At 41.0% G+C, this 20,268-nt stretch overlaps 1 protein-coding gene across 1 annotated transcript; it reads right to left on the reverse strand.

Moving 5' to 3' along the window:
* Positions 1-19,311: 19,311 nt before the first annotated feature.
* Positions 19,312-19,852, reverse strand: LOC125343533 (ubiquitin-40S ribosomal protein S27a-like). Its single transcript, XM_048336000.1, has one exon. The coding sequence runs from the start codon at positions 19,820-19,822 to the stop codon at positions 19,352-19,354; it is 471 nt and encodes a 156-aa protein (XP_048191957.1). The 5' UTR covers positions 19,823-19,852; the 3' UTR covers positions 19,312-19,351.
* Between the last annotated feature and the right edge of the window lie 416 nt (positions 19,853-20,268).

Consider the following 20,268-nt stretch of genomic DNA (forward strand, 5'->3'; position numbering starts at 1 on the left):
ATGGAGTAATATGCCTATCTTAAAATTAGCAGGTCATTCCAAATAAGATGTCTACTGTACATGTATAGTTGTGCTCTGGCAACTATGTTCAACTGAAAGACCAATGAAAGTCTGGCTTAAATTTAAAAATTATCAATTTTAATGAACAGCGGTAAAGATTGTTATGAAGAGAAAGGTGACTATGGACTGTTCTTGCTGGAGGCAAACATAGGACATGCTTCCCATTAGGATTATAACTGTGTACCACCACACTCAACCTGCTGTTGTGAATTTTAATATTTTAAAGTGCACATATAAGTGAGCTTTATTTCCAGCTTTGTGCTTCTTATTTTACTTAACACAATGTCCTCCAGGTCCCACCATGTTGTAAATGACAAGACTTCCTTCTTACAAATATTAAGTACTATTTTTTGAAAGTGAAGTATTCTCACATCTTTCCACAGCCTGCACGTAACAAGGGTTTTCTTCTAGCTTTATTCAGTAATTTTGAGAAAAGGGTTCCTTTCTTCCAATATACTCAACTCCTGGTACATGAATCTCTAAGCGATCAGTTAAGTGATAGTCAGAAAACTAATAAGTGTAAAGCCACTAATTTCTTATACAGAATAATTTCGTTACTTTCTCATTCATCAATGGACATTTAGGTTATTTCAGTGTCTCTGCTGTGAAGAGTTCTGCGATGAACCTTAGAAAGGAAATGTCTGACATGCTTATTGCAATTACTTTGAATACATACCCAGCAGAAGAACTGGGCCATCAAGTCTCAGTTCCCTCTGTCAGATCAGTACTAATATATTTGTGAGAGGAGGTTTTCAATAACCTAATTACCTTCCCTAGTTCCCACCCTTTAAAGGTCCCACAACCTCAATACCACCAGTCTACAGACCAGGTTTCCCGCTCATGAACTTTGTGGAGGACAAACTACAAACCATAGCACGAGGAAACAAAGTATCTTAATTGGCAGATGAAATTATCCTTTACATATAATAATATACATGCTTACACACATGTATATAGGCCCAAGGAATTCAGTAAAAACTAAATTATTAGAAGTAATAACAGTGTAGAAGCACAGATTCAGAGAAGATGATCCTACAGATCTCTTGGAATTTGGGATGTAAGTCTAAATGGCCAGCAAACTTAGGTTTCCTGGTACCTGGAATATGGTTGGGTGTGGGGGATGTGCTCCTACATGCATGTTTCCTTGACCCTAATTCTGGACTCTTGGCTACTTATAGAGAGGTGAGGCTAAAAGACAGCAGAGTTGGAGCCTCTTCAATGTGGGCTTAGGACAAAATGTTGAGCCTGTGTCTCAGCAGGCATTAACGTAGTCAATCACCAAGGTCATGAACTGCTTTCCTTCTAGTTCTTGTATCTTACTGTTGTGCCCTGCCTCGTATTGTGTGAGCCCATGTTGGAATGGATCTTTTAGATCTAGTCAAACATTTAGAAGATTGTAATTTAGGGACACATAATGGCACTGATGTCTTATAATCATCCTGGATAGTATAACCTATCTAAGTCAGTCTTAAGCAAAAATTGTGAGAGTAAATATTTATTATTTTAAGCCACTCTATTTCAAGATCACTTGTTATACACTAAAGGACAAGTAAAACACATTTTGGGACCAAGAGTAGAGTGTTCCATTAACACCAACATAATAAGTAACAATGGATTTGCACTGGTTAGGAGAAGGAAACTGCAAAGGTTAAGGAGAGTGTATTAGTGGAAGTCAAAGATACACAGACTAGCCTGTTTTTACAAACATGCTGGTCTGTATGGAAAATGCCTGTGACAGCTTAAGGGCAAGTGAAAACATTATTATGCACTGAAGGAAAGGAATGCTTAACAAACCAAGTGTTATAAGTAAGGACAATTTCAGAGTCTTGTAGGTGCCACGTGGTTTAAGGTAGGAAAATTGTTTTTAAAAAAGGAGATAGTACTGTGCAGTTAGACAATTTTCATCTCTTCTAAGTAGAAAAGAATGTTAAACTTAACTGCTTCTAGATAAAGATCAAATCCAAGCCTTTTGCCAACTAAAGATGATGTATAAAACTCTAAGTTAGGAACTAAAGAAGATATGTGGCAGTATCCCAGAGAAATACTTAGTAAATAATAGGCTTTCTAAGGAAATGAATGGTTGCCTCTGCACAGTTTCAGCAGAAGCCTAAGGTGAAAAAGGCTTATTTGAAAGATTTGTAGGTTCCTTTTGTATAATAGAGTAAACTAAAGCTGGATTGGTTTTAAAAATTAGATTAGTAGAAATTCCACCACTATTGACCACTTAGAATTAAGATACCCCATCTTCATGAACTGCAATTATAATAAACTTTGCCACTCTGGCTTTCTCTGGCTCCCTTTGTGTCTGCACCTTACTTAAGAGTTAATGTTATAACAGCATAGCCTAATTATAGATGATTGAGGTTTTAGGATATGCTCCTCAGAGACTTGGTTATTTGTAGGTTACCTTGCTGGTCTATAACATCTTGGAAGTCCAAGTGTCATGTTATTATTATTCCTGTCCACTGCCCCCAATTGTTTGTATTATCTCTTTTGGGTACTATCAGAGCTTACAGCTTTGAGATGGGCTAGTTATTCATGCCTGTAATCCTAGTTACTTAAGAGGTTAAATTGTAAGATCATGGTTTAAAACCAGCCCTTGCAGGAATGTTTGTGAGGCTCTTATCTCCACAATTAAACACCAAAAAGTTGGAAGTGGTAGAGTACTAGCCTTAAGCAGAAAAGCTTGAGGACAGTGCTTATGCCCTGATTTCAGTCCCCAGGACCAAAAAATAGGCACACACAGACACACAGACACACAGACAGGCACAGACCGACAGGCAGGCGCGCACACACACACACACACACACACACACACACACGCACACACACACAAGCTGGAAGCTTCAGATTGCTAATCTTATCCTCTTATAATATTCAGGAACTCCACTTCTAGAAAGCTTACATTTGGCAATACAGGAAGACAATTTATCCTAACACCCTGTCATTTTGGGATAGTTTGGTATAACTGGTTTGAAACATTACAAAGGTTGCACTGGGACCAGGGGTGACAGTGGATGGTTGACTTCATCTGCTACTATAAAAATAATTTATACATGAAAAGATTTAAGAAGTGGGTACTGGTGGCTCATGCTTGTAATCCTAGCTACTCATGAGCCTGAGATCCTAGGATCATGGTTCAAAGCCAACCTGGGAAAGAAAGCCTGTGAGTCTCAGCTCTAATTAACCACTAGAAAATTGGAAAGAGAGCTATGACTCAAGTGGTAGAGTGCTAGCCTTGAGCTAAAGAGCTCAGGGACAGTGTCTAGGTCATGAGCTAAAGCCTCACAACTGACAAAATTCAAACAAACAGTAAGAAAGAAAAGAAAAGAGGTAGCAGTGTCTCTAGCTAGAAGTGGGTTAAGGAAGAGTGTATAATCTAGACAAAACCGAAACCCTTAAGAAAAAAAAAACTGCAGTTATTTTAGAAGAGACAGGTAAAAATCATGTAAGGCTGCAACTATTTGGAAGTTCTTCTTCTAGGGGTGGAGAGATAGATACACATACACAAACACTGTTAATACACAGTAGGATATGTGTACCACAAATTACATGAAAAGGTACAAGAATGTATTGCTAATTAGCTAGCATCCATGTAGCCTGAACTAAATGTAGAAACCAGCCCTCTATCTTTAAATCCTTGACCATCCCTTTCTCTCATCTTCTGGTCAACTAAAACTTCACTTTATTTTCCATAGACAGGTTCTACCTATTATGTATATATCCTCTTAGTTTTGCTTTTTCATTTGGAAATATTTCTGATCTCCACCAATGTATAGGGAATACTAAATTATTTCAAAATTTAACTGCTGTTCTAAATAGGTGTTTATCTTCATATGTATTTTTGGATGCTTCATATGCTTGCATCCCTCCTATATACATTTCCCAGTACAAATTTGTATTCACAGTGGACATAGCTTTACATAAATTTAAATTTCATATAGATGGATTCAAACTTACTATACTGACCTGTCATTAGCTTTTCCTCCTTATACATATTCCATTTCCACCACCTGGCCTTTTTATCCAATTATATGGTGTCCTATACAGATATGTTGAAGTCCTAACACACAGAACCTATTATTGTGACTTTATTTGGAGGTAAGAATATTTTCACATGTAACCAAATTAAGATGAAGTTATACTAGATTACTGTGGGTGCTCAAGTAAGATTTAGGTTCACGCAAAGAAGGGACACAGAGATAGATACACAAGGGAAAACACCATGTGAATATTGAATAGGATATTGAAACCATGAATTTGAAAGTAAAAATGTACCAAAAAATTGTAACCACCACAAAAAAACTAGTAGAGACAAGGAATATTAGACTAATTTTGCTATTACCAGGGATTGAATTGTAGGTGCTCTACCACTGAGACATACTTCCAGTTCCAAATTTGCTGGTTAATTGGAGATGGAATCTTATGGGCATTTCTGTCAGGCTAGCTTGAATCATGATCCTCAGTTCTCCTGACTAGATAGAATGAAAGGTTTGAGCCACAAATACACAGACTGAAATCAATTTTTCTCTTCGACCCTCCAGACAGAACCAATGCTGCCATCAACCTGTCTTCAGATCTAGGACTTCCACAGATTTGAAAATTTTCTGTTGTTTGAAGTGACCTCATCAATGGCAAATTGTTAAATAAACATATCATTCTAGAGTGTCTTTGAGTCTAGTCTCTTCCCTAGTCCAAAATCTTCTGTCCTATTTGGTTACCTACAACCATAAAAAGGCAAAACATCCTCTTAAAAATGTACAATTTTTATGCTTACAATTAAGTAAAAATTTAGAACTCTCACAGAAGAGGGGACAGAGATCCATTTTAGAAAAAGCAGGTGTAGCGCTGGAGGCTTGGCTCTAGGGAAAATACCTGGTAAGTATAAGATGGAACTCAAGTCCCACAACTGTCACACAGACACAGACAGACAGGCAGACAGACAGACAGACAGACAGACACACACACACAATATAAAACAAAAATACCACAAAGATTAACCGAGAGAAGACAAATACGCTATCCTCGCCCATATTAAACAGGAGATTATCAGTTTATGCATTCCAAACAGGTTTTTATTCTAACATAGAGTGAAATGCAGTTGAAAACTAGAACATTACAGAAAAAATTTCGTTATTTCTCCATCCATTTCTTTCTTCTGTGTTTAGTAACTGTAGGATAAAATAAGACACAAGATTTGTAAGCCACACACATGTAATAATGACTTCCTAAATCTAAGACAATCTTACATATGTGTATCTCAAAATGCAGAAACAAAACTTTTCCTCTGGTGGCACAGCTTAGATATCATAATGCCCAGAAATTTGCTGGTGGTGACCATGTGATCAAATCATCCTTGTGCCCTTCTGGTCACTACTGTAATTTCCCATAGTTTGGGAGAGTGTCCTAGAGAGGACACTCCATTAAAGAAGTTTTCTGACTGTGTTCTTTGCACAAACTATATATAGTCCCTGAAATTCTGAGACTCGTGGTTGTCATGTCTTAAAAACAAAGATGAGATGTTTGCAGATGTGAAAATAAAAAACAGAAAAAGAGAGATGGAGAGAGGAGTACAGAGCAGAAGGCAATTTGCAATTCAGCAATAAATAGCAAAATTTGAATGTTCTATGCAATATAAAAACAAATCAATGGGGCTGGAAATATGGCCTAGTGGTAAAGTGTTTGCCTCATATATATGAAGCCCTGGGTTCAATTCCTCAGCACAAGCCGGAAGTGGCGCTGTGGCTCAAGTGGTAGAGTGCTAGCCTTGAGCAAAAAGAAGCCAGGGACAGTGCTCAGGCCCTGAGTTCAAGCCCCAGCACTGGCAGAAAACAAAACAAAAACAAATCAATGTTTATATGTTAGCCATATGTTTAAATGTTAGTCACAAAGTATACACTCTCTTGAAATCCTTAACATCATGAACTTAATGCCAAAAATCAACTCTCTCAAAAGTATTGTCCATATAAAAAACTCTATTTCTGTGCCTGATCAATGGAGGCCCAGCCTCTCTAGGCTACCTTTTCCCACTGGCCTCCACTACCAGCTCTGGAAAAATCCATGTGAGAATACATGACTTCAGTTTATGCTATATACAAGCACATTATGAATTTTGGTTTATAAAGTAAAAAATTTCAACTTGATATTGAGTTGACAAAGTTTCAAAGCATATAGCTGTCAATACTACAACTGGGCTTATGCTCCAAGTGGAACTTTTCTGGCTTGTGGTCAGTGTGTGTACTCCGATGTCATTCATGTTAACTGGTCCTATAACCTTGTTAGCGTTTTTCCTGATCTTTTCAAAAGATACTTTTTAACAGGTTAACAGCCCTTACCCTGGACATTACCTGGGAACATCCTGTTCAAGGCCATCCTATTGCTACAAACTTCACTTACACTGCCATGCCCAGTACAGACCTGGACCCTAAAGGCTCCAGCTCTACTGACTCCTCCAGTAATGTCCCCAAGCCAGCAGGAAGTATCCAGAAGAGACTATGATGCCCACAGGCTCTAGTACCTTTAAATATTTCTGTTACCTCCTCCTCAGGTTCCTGTAATCCTAAGATAAAGCTGGAAAAGACTTACACTCCAGGAGGATATGGAGAGTCAGATACCATACTATGTCTCCGATCCAAAATAGAGAAGGCATTGTCATGTCTTTGATAGCCCTTTATGGGAATCAATCTCTCCCTTCCTTATTCCTCTCCTGGGTCCCCTAATAACAACTTTTGCCTTTTACTAATTGTGCCTTGCATTTTAGATAACTATTATCATGAAAGAGATAAGCCCCTTTACAGCAGGAAGTAGCTCCAGAAAAAATTACCTCAGCACATACTCCCTACCTGATACTCCCATTTATTATTAACAACATTAGGTCCTTTGCCTCTCCCATTAGCCCCCAACTCCACCAAGAACTGAGCTGCTCCCTGCCCTAGAGTATGGCCCCAGTAACAAATCCCCTTATAAACCTTAAAAAATGACATTTCTGTGCCTAATCAATGGAGACCCAGCCTCTCTAGGCTACCTTTCCCCACCAGCCTCCACTACCTGCTCTGGAAAAATCCATGCGAGAATACATGACTTCAGTTTATGCTATGTACAAGCACATTATGAATTTTGGTTTATAAAGTAAAAAATTTCAACTTGGTATTGAGTTGACAAAGTTTCAAAGCATATAGCTGTCAGTAAGGTGCATGAGAGAAATGCTTAGGTAATGCTGAAGGTTAAAAAGCAGTACCTGGATTCCTATTGGAAGCAATATTTGTACTGGCACTAGATTAGTTCTGGTGTTTCTTCCTATTTTCAATTCTCAGCTTCTTCCTTTTCTTCCTCTTTTCCTGCAGCTTCTTCAGTTTCTTCATGGACAAGCTCAGTTTCTTCTTTAGTGAATAAAGAAAGAACTAATTAGTGACCAGGAAATAATGGAGAAAAGATGCCAGGTTATCCCCAGTAGATATACCCTGGACTGTACTTTCAGGTGAAAGCAAAGAATGGAAGTCTGTGGGGGTAAAACAAGGAGATCAACTGACTTTCCCTCTCTGAGGCCTGAAACACTGCACTGTTGTCTGGCTGCTTTAAACAGAGGTTGGTAGAAGGTGGCATACTTATCAAGACTGCAGGGTCATTTTAGGAGGGGGCTTCTGCTTGGGCACACTGGGGCATGTATTTTCTGAGAATGGAGATCCATTTCTTAATCAGGGCAGATAAGCTCTGAGCATGGCCTGAAGGTGAGCCTGCTGTGCCGGCAGAAGGTGCAAGGATGGGAGGGTTGTACTGCCCTGGTCAGCGTGACCTTGTCAGTGTTGCCTGGTCAGGAGGACAGATTCTTGCTTCCTATACTAGAGCCATCAACCCAAACCTCACCGTCCTCTACCTGAGCCTCTGTGGAGGATTCCCGCGTATGCTTCCAAGCCAGGCCCACCCAGATAAGTAATGTCCCCTTCCTCACCTTCCTCCCAGCTGACTTCTTTGTCACTGTCCTCCTCCTCCTCTACCTGTTCCTCTTACCATCCTCCTTGCCGTCATTGTCCTCCACCCCCTCCTGCTTTCCATCTTGCCCATCCTCTGTCAATCTCCTCCCCATCAACCTCCTCGTCCTCCCCGTGGTTGTGTCCGCCATTGTCCTTGTCTGCCATGTTGTCATAGTAGTCGCCCTCGCGGACAAGCCTCTCCTGGTTTTCCGGGCCCTTCGGCCCCCCGGCACCCCTGGTGGCAGCCCAAGCTTTAGGCTCTGGGCAGGCAAGGGTGACTCCCACATCTCGCCACCCCCCTGGAAGTCTCTCAGAACTGGGGACGGCGAGGACAGGGTGGCGGAGGCCATCAAGATGGCGGCCACACACCGCAGGTGCCACAGGATGGGTTTGTGCATCTGCGGGCCCGGGACTTGACTGCGGCCGCCCAGGGAGCTGCTCTGGCTGCCGCTATGCATGGCTGACTTGCCTGACCCGGTGGCTGACATGGCGGCTGGGCCTCAGCCCTCATGATACGGAACCAGGTGGTGAGGAAGACGACGACAAGGACGAGGCGGAGGATGACAACCAGGAGGACGAAGAGGAGGAGAGGGACGTTCTCCATTAATTGCTGAAGCATGGATGAGCCGGGCATGATTGCGATCATGCCGGAAGAGGAGGCAGTAGGAAACTGCCGGGACCCGGGTGAGAGCGGCCACTTATGGCTGCACAGCACAATGGCAGGAGGGGCAGCACGCACGTGATACGTCCAGAGGCTGAGCAAGCGCACAATGGGCAGGTGCATCAGCCCTTGCGTGCAAAAGGGGGAGGAGCTTAGCTCCCTTAAATGCAAGTAGAGGAGCATCAGACCATTTACGTCGGGAGTGGGAGGAGCTTATCTCTGGTCTGGGAAAGGGAGGGGCTTCAGCCCACCTACGTCCAGCGGGAGGAGCTCTAGGTCCACCCCCATTTACAGGGAAGGGGAAATGTCAGCCCTACCCCAACCCACGGGGAGGAGAGTCAACCCTCTCAGGTCCAGGGGGGAGGATCTTCAGTTCACTTACATCCAGGGGGAGGAGCACCCTATTCATGGAGAAGGAGAAACATCAGCCCCACTCCCTCCCACAGTTAGGAGAATGACCCCCCCAACACATGGATTTAATCATCAGTATCCCATCTATGGGAAGACGCTTCAGTCTCCCTACATCCGTCTATGGAGAGGAACCCCAGCCCGCACCCAATCCTCAAAGATAAGCATCAACACCCACAACTATGAAGAGGACATCAGCCCCAACTCAACCCACAGTTCCCAGTGGGAAAGGGAGAGTATAGCAGAGACAGACAAGCTGGTAAACAGCATGGGCAGTTGAGACTAAACAGCAGGAGGGATAGCACACACAGGATGATGGCCTGAGGCTGTGGGCAATCATGAGCGATGTTCTGGTCACCCCCTACCTATGGGGAGAAACGTAACCCTCCAAGTCTACCTGTGAAGAGGAGCACAGAGGATGATGCCTTGAATTTGTACCCAACCACATGAAGAGGAGCAACAAGCTCACTTTTAGCCTGAGGACACATGTTAGCTCCATCCCTTCCAAAGGGTGAAGTGCACAAGGGACAGTGTTTCTTCCTTCACCAAACAGGAGGAACATTATTCTTCACTCTCCCAAGGGAAGGACAGTAAGCCCCTGTTCACCCTTACACACAGGAAGTGTCATCTGCCCCACCCTTATTCATGGAAAGATCATAATTTTTCTTTCTTAACCATGGGGAGGAGCAACAGTCCCACATGTCCACCTACAATTTAGTATTAGCTCCCCCATGGTCACCTATGTAGAAGAATGTTAGCTATTTCCCAATCCATGGAGAGAAACATCAACATCTCCACTCAAGAGGACTGGTGTCAGCCCCCAACCACAGGGAGAAGGATCCTCTCCAAGCCCCATCTCCATCCACAGTGAAAGGTGTCTGCTCCTACTCCACCCTTACCCCACGAGGAGTGTTTGTGCCAGCCCCATCCTCATCTTCAGGCAACATAGCTTGTCCCCTGTGAGTGACAGAGCCCTCACATGGTTGGGCACCATGCAGGATAGATTCTAGGATGAGGTGCTGATGCTGGTTGAGCCACTGAAGGTCACCCAAGGGTCACCTCTCTCCTAGAGAGCTCTAAGTGCTCCTGGTGACAAAAGAGCTGTGACATGGTTGTGCTTAACCTGGTCAGGACTTTGGCCATTGCACATTTCTGAAACTGCACACAAGCTGTTATCTTTCTATTCTACAACTTTAAAAAAGTTGTTGTGGGGGGCTGGGGATATAGCCTAGTGGCAAGAGTGCTTGCCTCGGATACACGAGGCCCTAGGTTCGATTCCCCAGCACCACATATACAGAAAACGGCCAGAAGTGGCGCTGTGGCTCAAGTGGCAGAGTGCTAGCCTTGAGCGGGAAGAAGCCAGGGACAGTGCTCAGGCCCTGAGTCCAAGGCCCAGGACTGGCCAAAAAAAAAAAAAAAAAAAAAAAGCTGTTGTGGATTGCTCCTATGTACTGGGGTAAAGAGGAGAGTGAGCCTTATGCTGTTAGAGTCAGGTCTTAAACTACTGAGCAGAAAAATGGCTGTTGCATGCTCCTGGGTTGCTTCCTGAGAGATAGTTGTTATGTGATTGTTCAGGAACTTCTCTGTGAGACTGACTTGAGTGCTACAGAGGATTAAATCTGCAATGACAAAAGACTTAACAGTAGTTATGTGAGGAGTTTGCAACAACTGGTTAAACAATTTACTTATTTCCATTGGCTACTAATTAAGATTGACATTATTATCGATGCCACTAAATCTTTGTGGTGTTACAATGAGAAATGCATGGGTGAAGGCTTTCTTTGTGTGTTTTTTTCCAGCAGTATATCCAAGGCAGTTTATATACTTGGAGAACAGAGATATTAACAGTAGTTGTACATCCGTGCATTAATTTTGACCTCGGGAAACAGATTAGCTTTTAAATCACAGACAATTACATGCCATTTTTTTTATCATTTTATAAGCTCTATCTTATAAAACTCAAGAAACACTCACACCATTTGCTACATACTCACACCATCTGGTACTTTCTTGAACATTCTGTGAGTTGCCATTATTTCTCCCTTTTCCCATGTTGGAACAAACATTTAAGACAATTGTTACTTCCCAAATCCTCTTCTACAAAGGAAATTATTTTTTTTGTTTCCTCAATTCTTTTGTTCAAAGCCCTTTAAACACCCTTTCCTTTTCACTTTATTATTTTACCTTTAATTTATATTTTGAAATAACTCTTAAAAATCTTTAAGCTTGAATAACATAGTTTTAGAAAATACTCTGTATTCATGCCACCAACAAACAGAATCTCCACTCTTTTGTTTTTTCTTTTTTTTGGCCAGTCCTGGGCCTTGGACTCAGGGCCTGAGCACTATCCCTGGCTTCTTCCCGCTCAAGGCTAGCACTCTGCCACTTGAGCCACAGCGCCGCTTCTGGCCGTTTTCTGTATATGTGGTGCTGGGGAATCGAACCTAGGGCCTCGTGTATCCGAGGCAAGCACTCTTGCCACTAGGCTATATCCCCAGCCCCAGAATCTCCACTCTTAAGTATATACAGGCAACCAGGAACAGAATACATTTAGAACACGGTTAGCAAGGTCTTCTAGCTAACACAGCATCTCAGTAAAGCTGATAATAAACCTCTAAGTTGTCAGCAATCTTTAACAGAGTTTGTATTAAACTGAAAAGTTGCCATCTTGGCAAACTTGACTTAGGGAAAGATGTTCTTTTGCTTTTTACTTGAAGTGAGACACACAGGCAGTGGAGAAACTGAGATGAATTCCAGAAATCCATAAATTTAACCCTTCAGTAAGAGAGAGATTAGGTCCAGTGTATATCATGCTGGCCAGTCACTGTCCCAGTGATGCTGATCCTAGGTTCATCAGATGCACCATTTGGGAAGCCCTTAATAGGGGAAAACAACCCCGGCCTGAAGGAGGGGGAACTCCAGATGTGGATGTACCAGAGGGTGAGAGTTTCACTCCTGGGGACAGTCTATTTTCCAGTGTTCTATGTACCACAAAGTGGGCAAGGCTTATAGGGAGGGAGTAGGTTTGGTAAAGCTCTTGCCTAGTGTCCTTCTTTGCTAAAGCAGAAACAGGCACCGGGAGGAGCAGATAAACCTGGGCCCCATTTTGAGAGTGGCTTGGCACAGGGCTGTCTATTTGGGTCTGCATAGTAGTAGCTACCAATTGGCACAATAATTTTAAGAAATGTCTTTTTTTTATCCCAATTGATTAGGACTTTAAAGATAACATTAAGTAGCTCCTGTTGGGGTGTTTGGGAATCCTGCTCCAGCTTTTGAAGTGTTTTGAGAATGTCTAGGGTAGATTGGCTGATAAATTTAATGCAAAGAAAAAAATTGTCCCTCCAAAGAGTTCAGATCTAGTTTTGTGTATTTCATGAAAACATAGGCAGAGGGAGTAGGTGGTGAAGACTGGGGAGGATTGGATGGCTGTCAGCTAAGAAAATCTGGAGTGCAGAGGGAGGATCTACAAAGAGGGAGTTAGCTTAGAGGGGAAAGTTTCAGCTAAGAAAATCTGGAGTGCAGAACAAGAAAGATGTAATGACAGTCAAGAGCAAAGAAGGCTGGAGCATAGGAAACTTTTGTCCACTTGCCATTTTGTTGTGTTGTAAGAAGTTGTTCATCCAACTGGTATGGGATAAGCCAAATGAAGGCAAAGAGGCAATATACTTTCTAAGACTTTTAAATTCTTTATGGGACAACCAAAGGGAGAGGTTAGTTGGAACTAACCTTGCTGAGATAGGACTCCATCTCAGAAGTAAGTGAAGGATTTAGAGGCTTTGAATACGCTGTTCAGTGTTCCCTGAAGAAGAATTCTGGCAGAAGAAACAAAAAGTTATTTGGCGGGCAGAGGGATGTCTCCACTCTGCTGCCAAAGGGAACCCCCGAGGTTCAGGATAGGTCTTAACTCCCAGGGTCGCCTACTGATGGGACCAAAACCCTTGACCCTGGCTGAAGGGAAGGCTCTTACCCACTCTGATGAGGGAAAGGATGAGATGCCTGTGATAGATATAGGAGATAAAATGGTGAATAGCCTTGGCCTGGAGATTGAGATAGTCAGGTTGTAGAAGGAAAAATAGAATAGGACTTAAAACTGAGTTTACCAGTCAAATCAGTATAAGCCTAGGTCAAGGATTCCCCTTGGTTATGTGGCTTAACTGTGCTTATGGGGTAATGAGGGTGCAGGAGACTGACACACCAGGGGGAAGCTATTCTCTGGGTCATTCATTATCAGCTGCTGGTTAGTTGAAGTAAGCTTGAGGGACTGACTGGGTCCCAGAATGAGACTGTTGGAGAGAAAGGGTGGGAGGCAGAGTCTAAAGTGAGGAGGAGATTCCCCACTGAGGTCTCTGTCCCAGGTTTCATCACCAGAATATAAGGAAATAAAAGGGGCAGAAAGGGAAAAATTCAATGGACCAACAGGCTTTATTTGGGAGGAAATCCTGGGAAGGGCAACTAAGTCTCCTTCAACCTGGTTGAAGGGGAAATGGAACACCCACTTACAACTAGAGTTCCTTTAAATATTAGGCAGAAAGAGGGGGCAAATGGAAATGGGGTGAGAGAGAGAGAAAGGGTGGGTGAACAATGTTATTTTATGAAGGAGTTTCAAGGTCTCAAGAGTATCTGTGTTTGCCAGAGGTGTCAGTATCAGTTCTGGGCTTGGTTTCAGGATGTCTTCCATGACCACAGGGTGTGTTTGTTCAGGGGGAAAGGGGGGGGGGAGATGATTCACTGGCATTAGCATCAAGGATAGTTGTAACATATGGCTGGCAGGAGGCAATGTGAGCCCTTTCAGTTTAAGTTATTTTACATTAATTAAAATCATGTACAGCCAATTACTATTTTTTTACACCTGTAATCGTAACTGTTCACTAGGCTGAGATCCAGAGGATTGAAGTTGGAACCCAGTTCTGGCAGAACTGTGAGGTTCCACCTCCATTGCATGAAAATGGCTAGAAGTGTGGATTAAGTGGTAGAGCACCAACTCAGGGAGCAAGCTGAGAGAGAGAGAGAGAGAGCAAGACTTGAATTCAAATCCAGTTACTGACTATACATACGTGTGTGTATGTGTATGTATATATGTATATATATATATATATATATATACACATTCCAAATTTAGAGATTCTAGGAGTCCTTATAGCAGCTTTCTGATGTCTCTGTAGTGAAGTAGTCTCCAGGAGACATTAACAGGAAGGCCTGGTGTAATTGCAATATACACACGCAAATGACTTGCTGGAGGTGTGGAGGGGCCCTCATTCAAGGTAGTCCAATGTTCATGTAAGAGCCTTGGAAGGTTTTAAGTGAAATTTGTAATTGATGAATATTTGTCCTCAGAGCCCAAATGTCTTTACAGATGTTGTTTGTGTCACAGGGAATTGAACTGCGATTTTTTAAAAATAAAATTTAAAACTTATTTTGGACTAATTCACAAAAATTTTAAAAATGTTTGCATTAGGGTCTTATCCTGTGATGTTTTGATAAATTTACACATTCTGTAATGTTTGAGCCAGATTTACCATATCTATCTTTTCAAACATTTATCATTTCTTCATGGTGAATGAGTTCAAAATCATTGAACTTCTTGTAATGTATAGTACATTATTTTTGTATAAAGTCAGAACCTTAAAATGTGAATGATGCAATGGCAATGCTTTATCAAATTGTCAGAAATGTATCTTAGGTGGCAGGACATTGTTCTATGTGCACATTTTTTGTAAACTTCTTCAGGAATATTTGTATGTGCTAAGTATTTTGAATGTATCTATTCAAAGAGTATGTAATTCCATATCTCTGATCCTGAACAAACTTGAATACAGTTGAAATTGTACCTGTAAAGATTGTATGTCATGGCAACATTCTTTGCCCTTTACCCTAGGCAAGTGAAGTTGCACTAGAGACAGTGTTCACGTATAAGCACTTGACAGAACACATTAGCCTAACTTATAATAGCAAAAATATTTTCCAGGCGCTGATTGAATGGAATCCACAATCCCAATAATACTGGGCCTTAATGGGTGAGACTAGGTTTTGAGATGCTAAAACAGCAGTAATCCATTCTGAAGCACCATTCATTCTTTGCATATTTAAGAAGAGCTGATTTGGACTTCTAAATGGACAAACAGTAAAGGTTATTGGCCCTAGACACGACTTTCTAATGGATTGTAATCCCAGATGGCTCTGTTTTCCATATTAGACCATATTGAGTGGTTTAAGTGGGTTGGACCCATGGGTCTCATTTTGACAAGTCAGTTTGTAAGTGTCAAAAGACTTAATTTAGAATCATTATTGATTGTGCTGGAACTCAATGTTCAATGTTTTAGGGCAATGAGTGCTGTGAGCCCACAGCATTCAGGCAAGGGAATGCTTAGGGTGAAGTGTAAGTATCTGTCCTCTATTTTGTGTTTAATAGCTACTTTGTAAAATTTAGTGGCATTTCCGGGAATTCAGGATTATTCAATCTCCAGTGCTGATTAGGTTCAGTTTGTAAAGCTTTCCTAAATGATGAATTTTCATAGATGAAATCAACTCACAGTCCATTTGTCTACACAGAACTAATAATCAACACAGTTTATCTTTTATTATTATTTTGCTAAAATCCATGGAATATAACCATTACAGTTTTGAAGGATACACTTCAGAGTCCTATGCAGTCCATCATCTGTACCATTTCAAAATAAAGCCTCACTCCAAGAGGAAACTGTATTCATTAAGCAGTCTTTATTTATCCCTTGCATTCTTCCAGTAGCAGTTAGAGATCACTACTCTGCTTTCTATTTCAGTAGATTTAACCTGTTCTTAATATTTAATATCAATAAAATCATACACTATGTGATATTTTACATGTGAATTCTCACTTGCTGAAATGACTTTTAGGTCCATCCATGGGGTAGCTAGCATACGTTAATACTCTTTTTCATAGCTAAATAACATCCTTGCTATACCACATTTTGTTAATTCAAAACATGATGGTTTTCTCAGAATAATGTAATTTTAGGAGTGGAAGTGCTGGATTATGTAATAATTCCCTATCTAGCCTTTTTTTGAGGAACTGTCAAATTGTGTTCCATATCAGTACATTCCTATCAGTGTCGTAAGAATTTCAACTTCACATCATTGTCATACTCTCTTTCTGTCTTTCTCTGTTTCTACTTCTCTGTCTCTGTCTCTCTGTCTTTCTTTCTTCTTCTCATTATAGTTTGAACTCAAGGCCTGGCACATATCAGGCAGACTCTCTACCACTTGAATACAGTCTCACATTTTTGTCTGGTCCAACCTGGACCTTGGTCCTTCTATTTTCAGACTCCTGCATAGCTGCTATGATAGACACACACTGCCATGTGAAGTTCAGGTAAAGTTTTGCCCATTCTGGCCTTCAACTGTGATCCTTTGGATTTCTGCCTCTCATGTAGTTGTAATTACAGAGTGACCAAGCCTGGTTTTCACTCTTTGGCTTTCCTTCTTTTGTTGTTTACCTAAGAGTGTATGATATCACATTTTGGTTTGGTCTTATTTGCATTTTTATATTTAACTAATGATGATAGGCCACAAGATTTTTGTCCTTTCTGGAGATTGTCCTTTTACTTTTTATTTCCTTGTTAATATTGTGAGGGTTTTTTTTTTTTTTCCTTTTTTGGTCATGGGGCTTGAAATCAGGGCTTGGGTGCTGTCCTTGAGCTCTTTTGCTAAAGATTAGTGCTCTAACACTTTGAGCCACAGCACCACTTCTGGTTTTCTGATGGTTAATTGGGGATAAGAGTTTCACAGACTCCTTCCAGGGCTAGATTCAAATCATGATCCTCAGCTCAGCCTCCTGAGTAACTAGCATTATATGTGTAAGCCACCTGTGCCTGGCTTCAATTTTATGATTTAGTTCTTTTTGTATCTTTCATCTATTTTGAGTTAGTTTTAGTATACGATAAGATATAGGAAGATGTAATTTTATTATTTGCATATACATGTCCTGTTTCCTCATACTCCATTAAATGATCATGATACCACTGCTAAAAGTCAATTGACATTTCCACATGGATTTTTACCATTCTTTCATTTATAAACAAAAATAAAACCACCAACAACAAAAAACAACCACACTAGAGTTTGGAAAGGGATGGCATTCAATCTACAAATACCTTTACATAGGCCCTCATTTGTATGTTATTTCCTTTTTTTTTTTTTTGCCAGTCCTGGGCCTGAGCACTGTCCCTGGCTTCTTTTTGCTCAAGGCTAGCACTTTGCCACTTGAGCCACAGCGCCACTTCTGGCCATTTTCTATATATGTGGTGCTGGGTTCATGTATGCGGGGCAAGCACACTTGCCACTAGGCCATATTCCCAGCCCTATATGTTACTTCCTAAAATGGCAAGTTAGCCATAATGTCTTGGAGATACTTAAAGCCTGAAAGGCCTGACTGATTTCTCAAAATTCAGCTCAATGTCTGCCTACCCAGTGGGAATAGTTCTCCATTCATCTGGTTCTCCTAGTAGACTGACTAGCCCCTATCCCTTCATCTACTTAACAGTTTTCACCTCTCTACTGGCCCACAAAACTATTCAAGAAGAATGGCATCTAATCTGTTGAAGACCTACTCAGATAGAAAAAGGAGGTGAAAAGGGGTTAATTCACAATTTCCATCCATATTCTTCTGCTGCTCGACAGAAAGTGAGTAATATCTCTCTCCACACTGTACTGCCTGAAGTTGTAGAAAGGGTGGGAGATGGCAAAACACTTCTTCCTACCCTTTCCAGTGTTTTTTTCTTATTTGTGTACTACAGCCAAGTGTTATAAATAATATTTCATCTGGTTTCCTTGGATTATTTTTCTGATACTGAGATTTGAACTCAAGGGCTCACACTTGCGTGAGTTGTTTCGCTGGCACTCTACCAATTCTGTCACACCTCCATTCCAGAATCTTTTCTTTTTTTTGTGCCTGTGGTGGGGCTTGAACTCAGAGCCTAGGTTCTGTCCCTGAATTTTTATGCTGAAGTCTCATGCTCTGTCACTTGAGCCATAGCTCCACTTTAGTATTTTGGGTGGCTAATTGGAGATAAGTCTCCTGGACTTTCCTGTACAGGCTGGCATTGATTTGTGATCCTCAGATCTCAGCTTCCTGAGTATTATTAGGATTATAGGCTTGAGACACGAGTGCCCTGTTCCAGCCCAGATTTTTGCTAGTTATTTTATTATTGCTAGTTATGGAGATAGAGTATCATAGACTTTTCTTCCTGGACTGGCTTTGAACTGTGATCCTTTGGCTCTTAGTCTCCTGAGTAGCTAGGATTACAATCATGAGCCACCAGTGCCCAACTTCTATAGATTTTCTGAAAGATAGTTGAAATTGGCATTCCTGAAGAAGGATAAAGTTTTGTATAACTTATTCTTCCACTGATGGCTGTTTACCTTCTGGATGGATGTCTACTTATTTTTCTTGTAGAATTGCCCTATCCAAATCTGTAGTACAATTTAGGATAGAAATGGTTAGAGCAGAAATCTTCTCCTGTTCCTGAATTTAGGAGAAAAATCTTTAGTTTCTTCACCATTAGATATGATAATGGTTGTGGAATTGTACCTAACAGATGAGGAATTTTCCTACCATTCTTAGTTTATTGAAAATGTTGGTTGTGAAACATGTTTAGATTTTCTCATGTATTTCTTCTTCCATCTGTTGAAATAATTGTTATTTTTTTCCATTGATCTATGTCTAGTTGGTTATCTATGAATATGACATGTTATTGCTTTACTATTTACCGTGCCATAGGACAGAATATAACATGAATGTAGTATGTTAAAGGGCAAATAAAACTAACCAGAGAGGAAATTAGTTCATGATTTAAGGTTGCTGAGAGAAGGCAACTATACTTGAAAGGTTCTGCATTTACCTACAAGGAGAGAAGTGAAAACATCTGCAAGCAAATGTTCAGTCCCCTGGACTTCATTGGTTTTCATGGCTAGCAGACTTGCTACTTAGATAACACAGGCACTATTACTGCTTGTTATCCATTTTGTAATGAAAGAGTCCTTCTCTGTGGGATCTATAATACAGAAAACTTGGTTGATGCTTAAGAGCCACTGATGTATACGCTTAGCTCAGAAGAAAGTGTCCCAAGCCTGGAATATGGGAATGATATTCCTTCACAAGGTGATAAACTCAGAACAGGTTATGAGAGCTCCTTATCTTCCAGTAAGGAAAGAAATATTCTAGGCTAAAACTCATTCTTTTTTTTTTAGTTTATGCCTTTTATTAATTCATACACAATCACTTGTCTTCTGGTTTGTTGAAACAGTAAGTTAGATAACACTTGCCACAATAATGTCTGTCAAAGTGGCTAGCCATAAAAACTCCAGCACCACATTCATCTGAAGGGCACTCTTGGCGAAGACTGCTAATTTTGCCATTTTCATCCACCTTATAGTATTTCAGGACAGCAAGTTTAACCTTCTTCCTCTTATGCTTGTTTTTCTTGGGAGTGGTATAAGACTTCTTCTTCCTTTTCTTAGGACCACCCCGAAGTCTCAACACTAAATGAAGAGTGGACTCCTTTTGAATGTTGTAGTCAGATAAGGTACATCCATCTTCCAGCTGCTTACCAGCAAAGATGAGTCTTTGCTGATCAGGAGGAATTCCTTCCTTGTCCTGGATCTTGGCCTTTACATTTTCTATGGTATCCGAGGGTTCAACCTCGAGTGTGATGGTCTTCCCTGTAAGGGTTTTGACGAAAATCTGCATCCTGGCGGTGATCCCACCAAGTCCGAGCTCATTTCCCACTGTAGTCCTCAAAATGCTCTCTAAAACTCATTCTTAAGGAGCTGAGGACCCACAGACTGCCCCACAGACTGGAAAAGGCTGTCTTTTCCAACATTTACATTGACTGATTTTTCATATGTTAGTTGATGTTACATTCTTAAAATATATTCCACTTAGTAATTGTGTATAATTCCTTTTAAATGTTGATGCATTAGCATTGGTAATGCTTTGTTCCTGACTTGTCTATATTCATAGTGCTTGATCTCCAAGTCTTTTCTGTTATGTTTTTGTCTTTGTATTAGGGTAATAGAGTCTGTTACAAAATAGGTTTTTTCCCTACTTATTGTTGGAAGAGTTTGTAAAAAGATCATTGCTAATTCTTCTTTAAATGTAGAAGTAACTAGCAAAGTCACCTAGATAACCTGGAA

The sequence above is a fragment of the Perognathus longimembris genome, chromosome 28 (assembly GCF_023159225.1).
Source record: "Perognathus longimembris pacificus isolate PPM17 chromosome 28, ASM2315922v1, whole genome shotgun sequence".
Taxonomy (NCBI): Eukaryota; Metazoa; Chordata; class Mammalia; order Rodentia; family Heteromyidae; genus Perognathus; species Perognathus longimembris.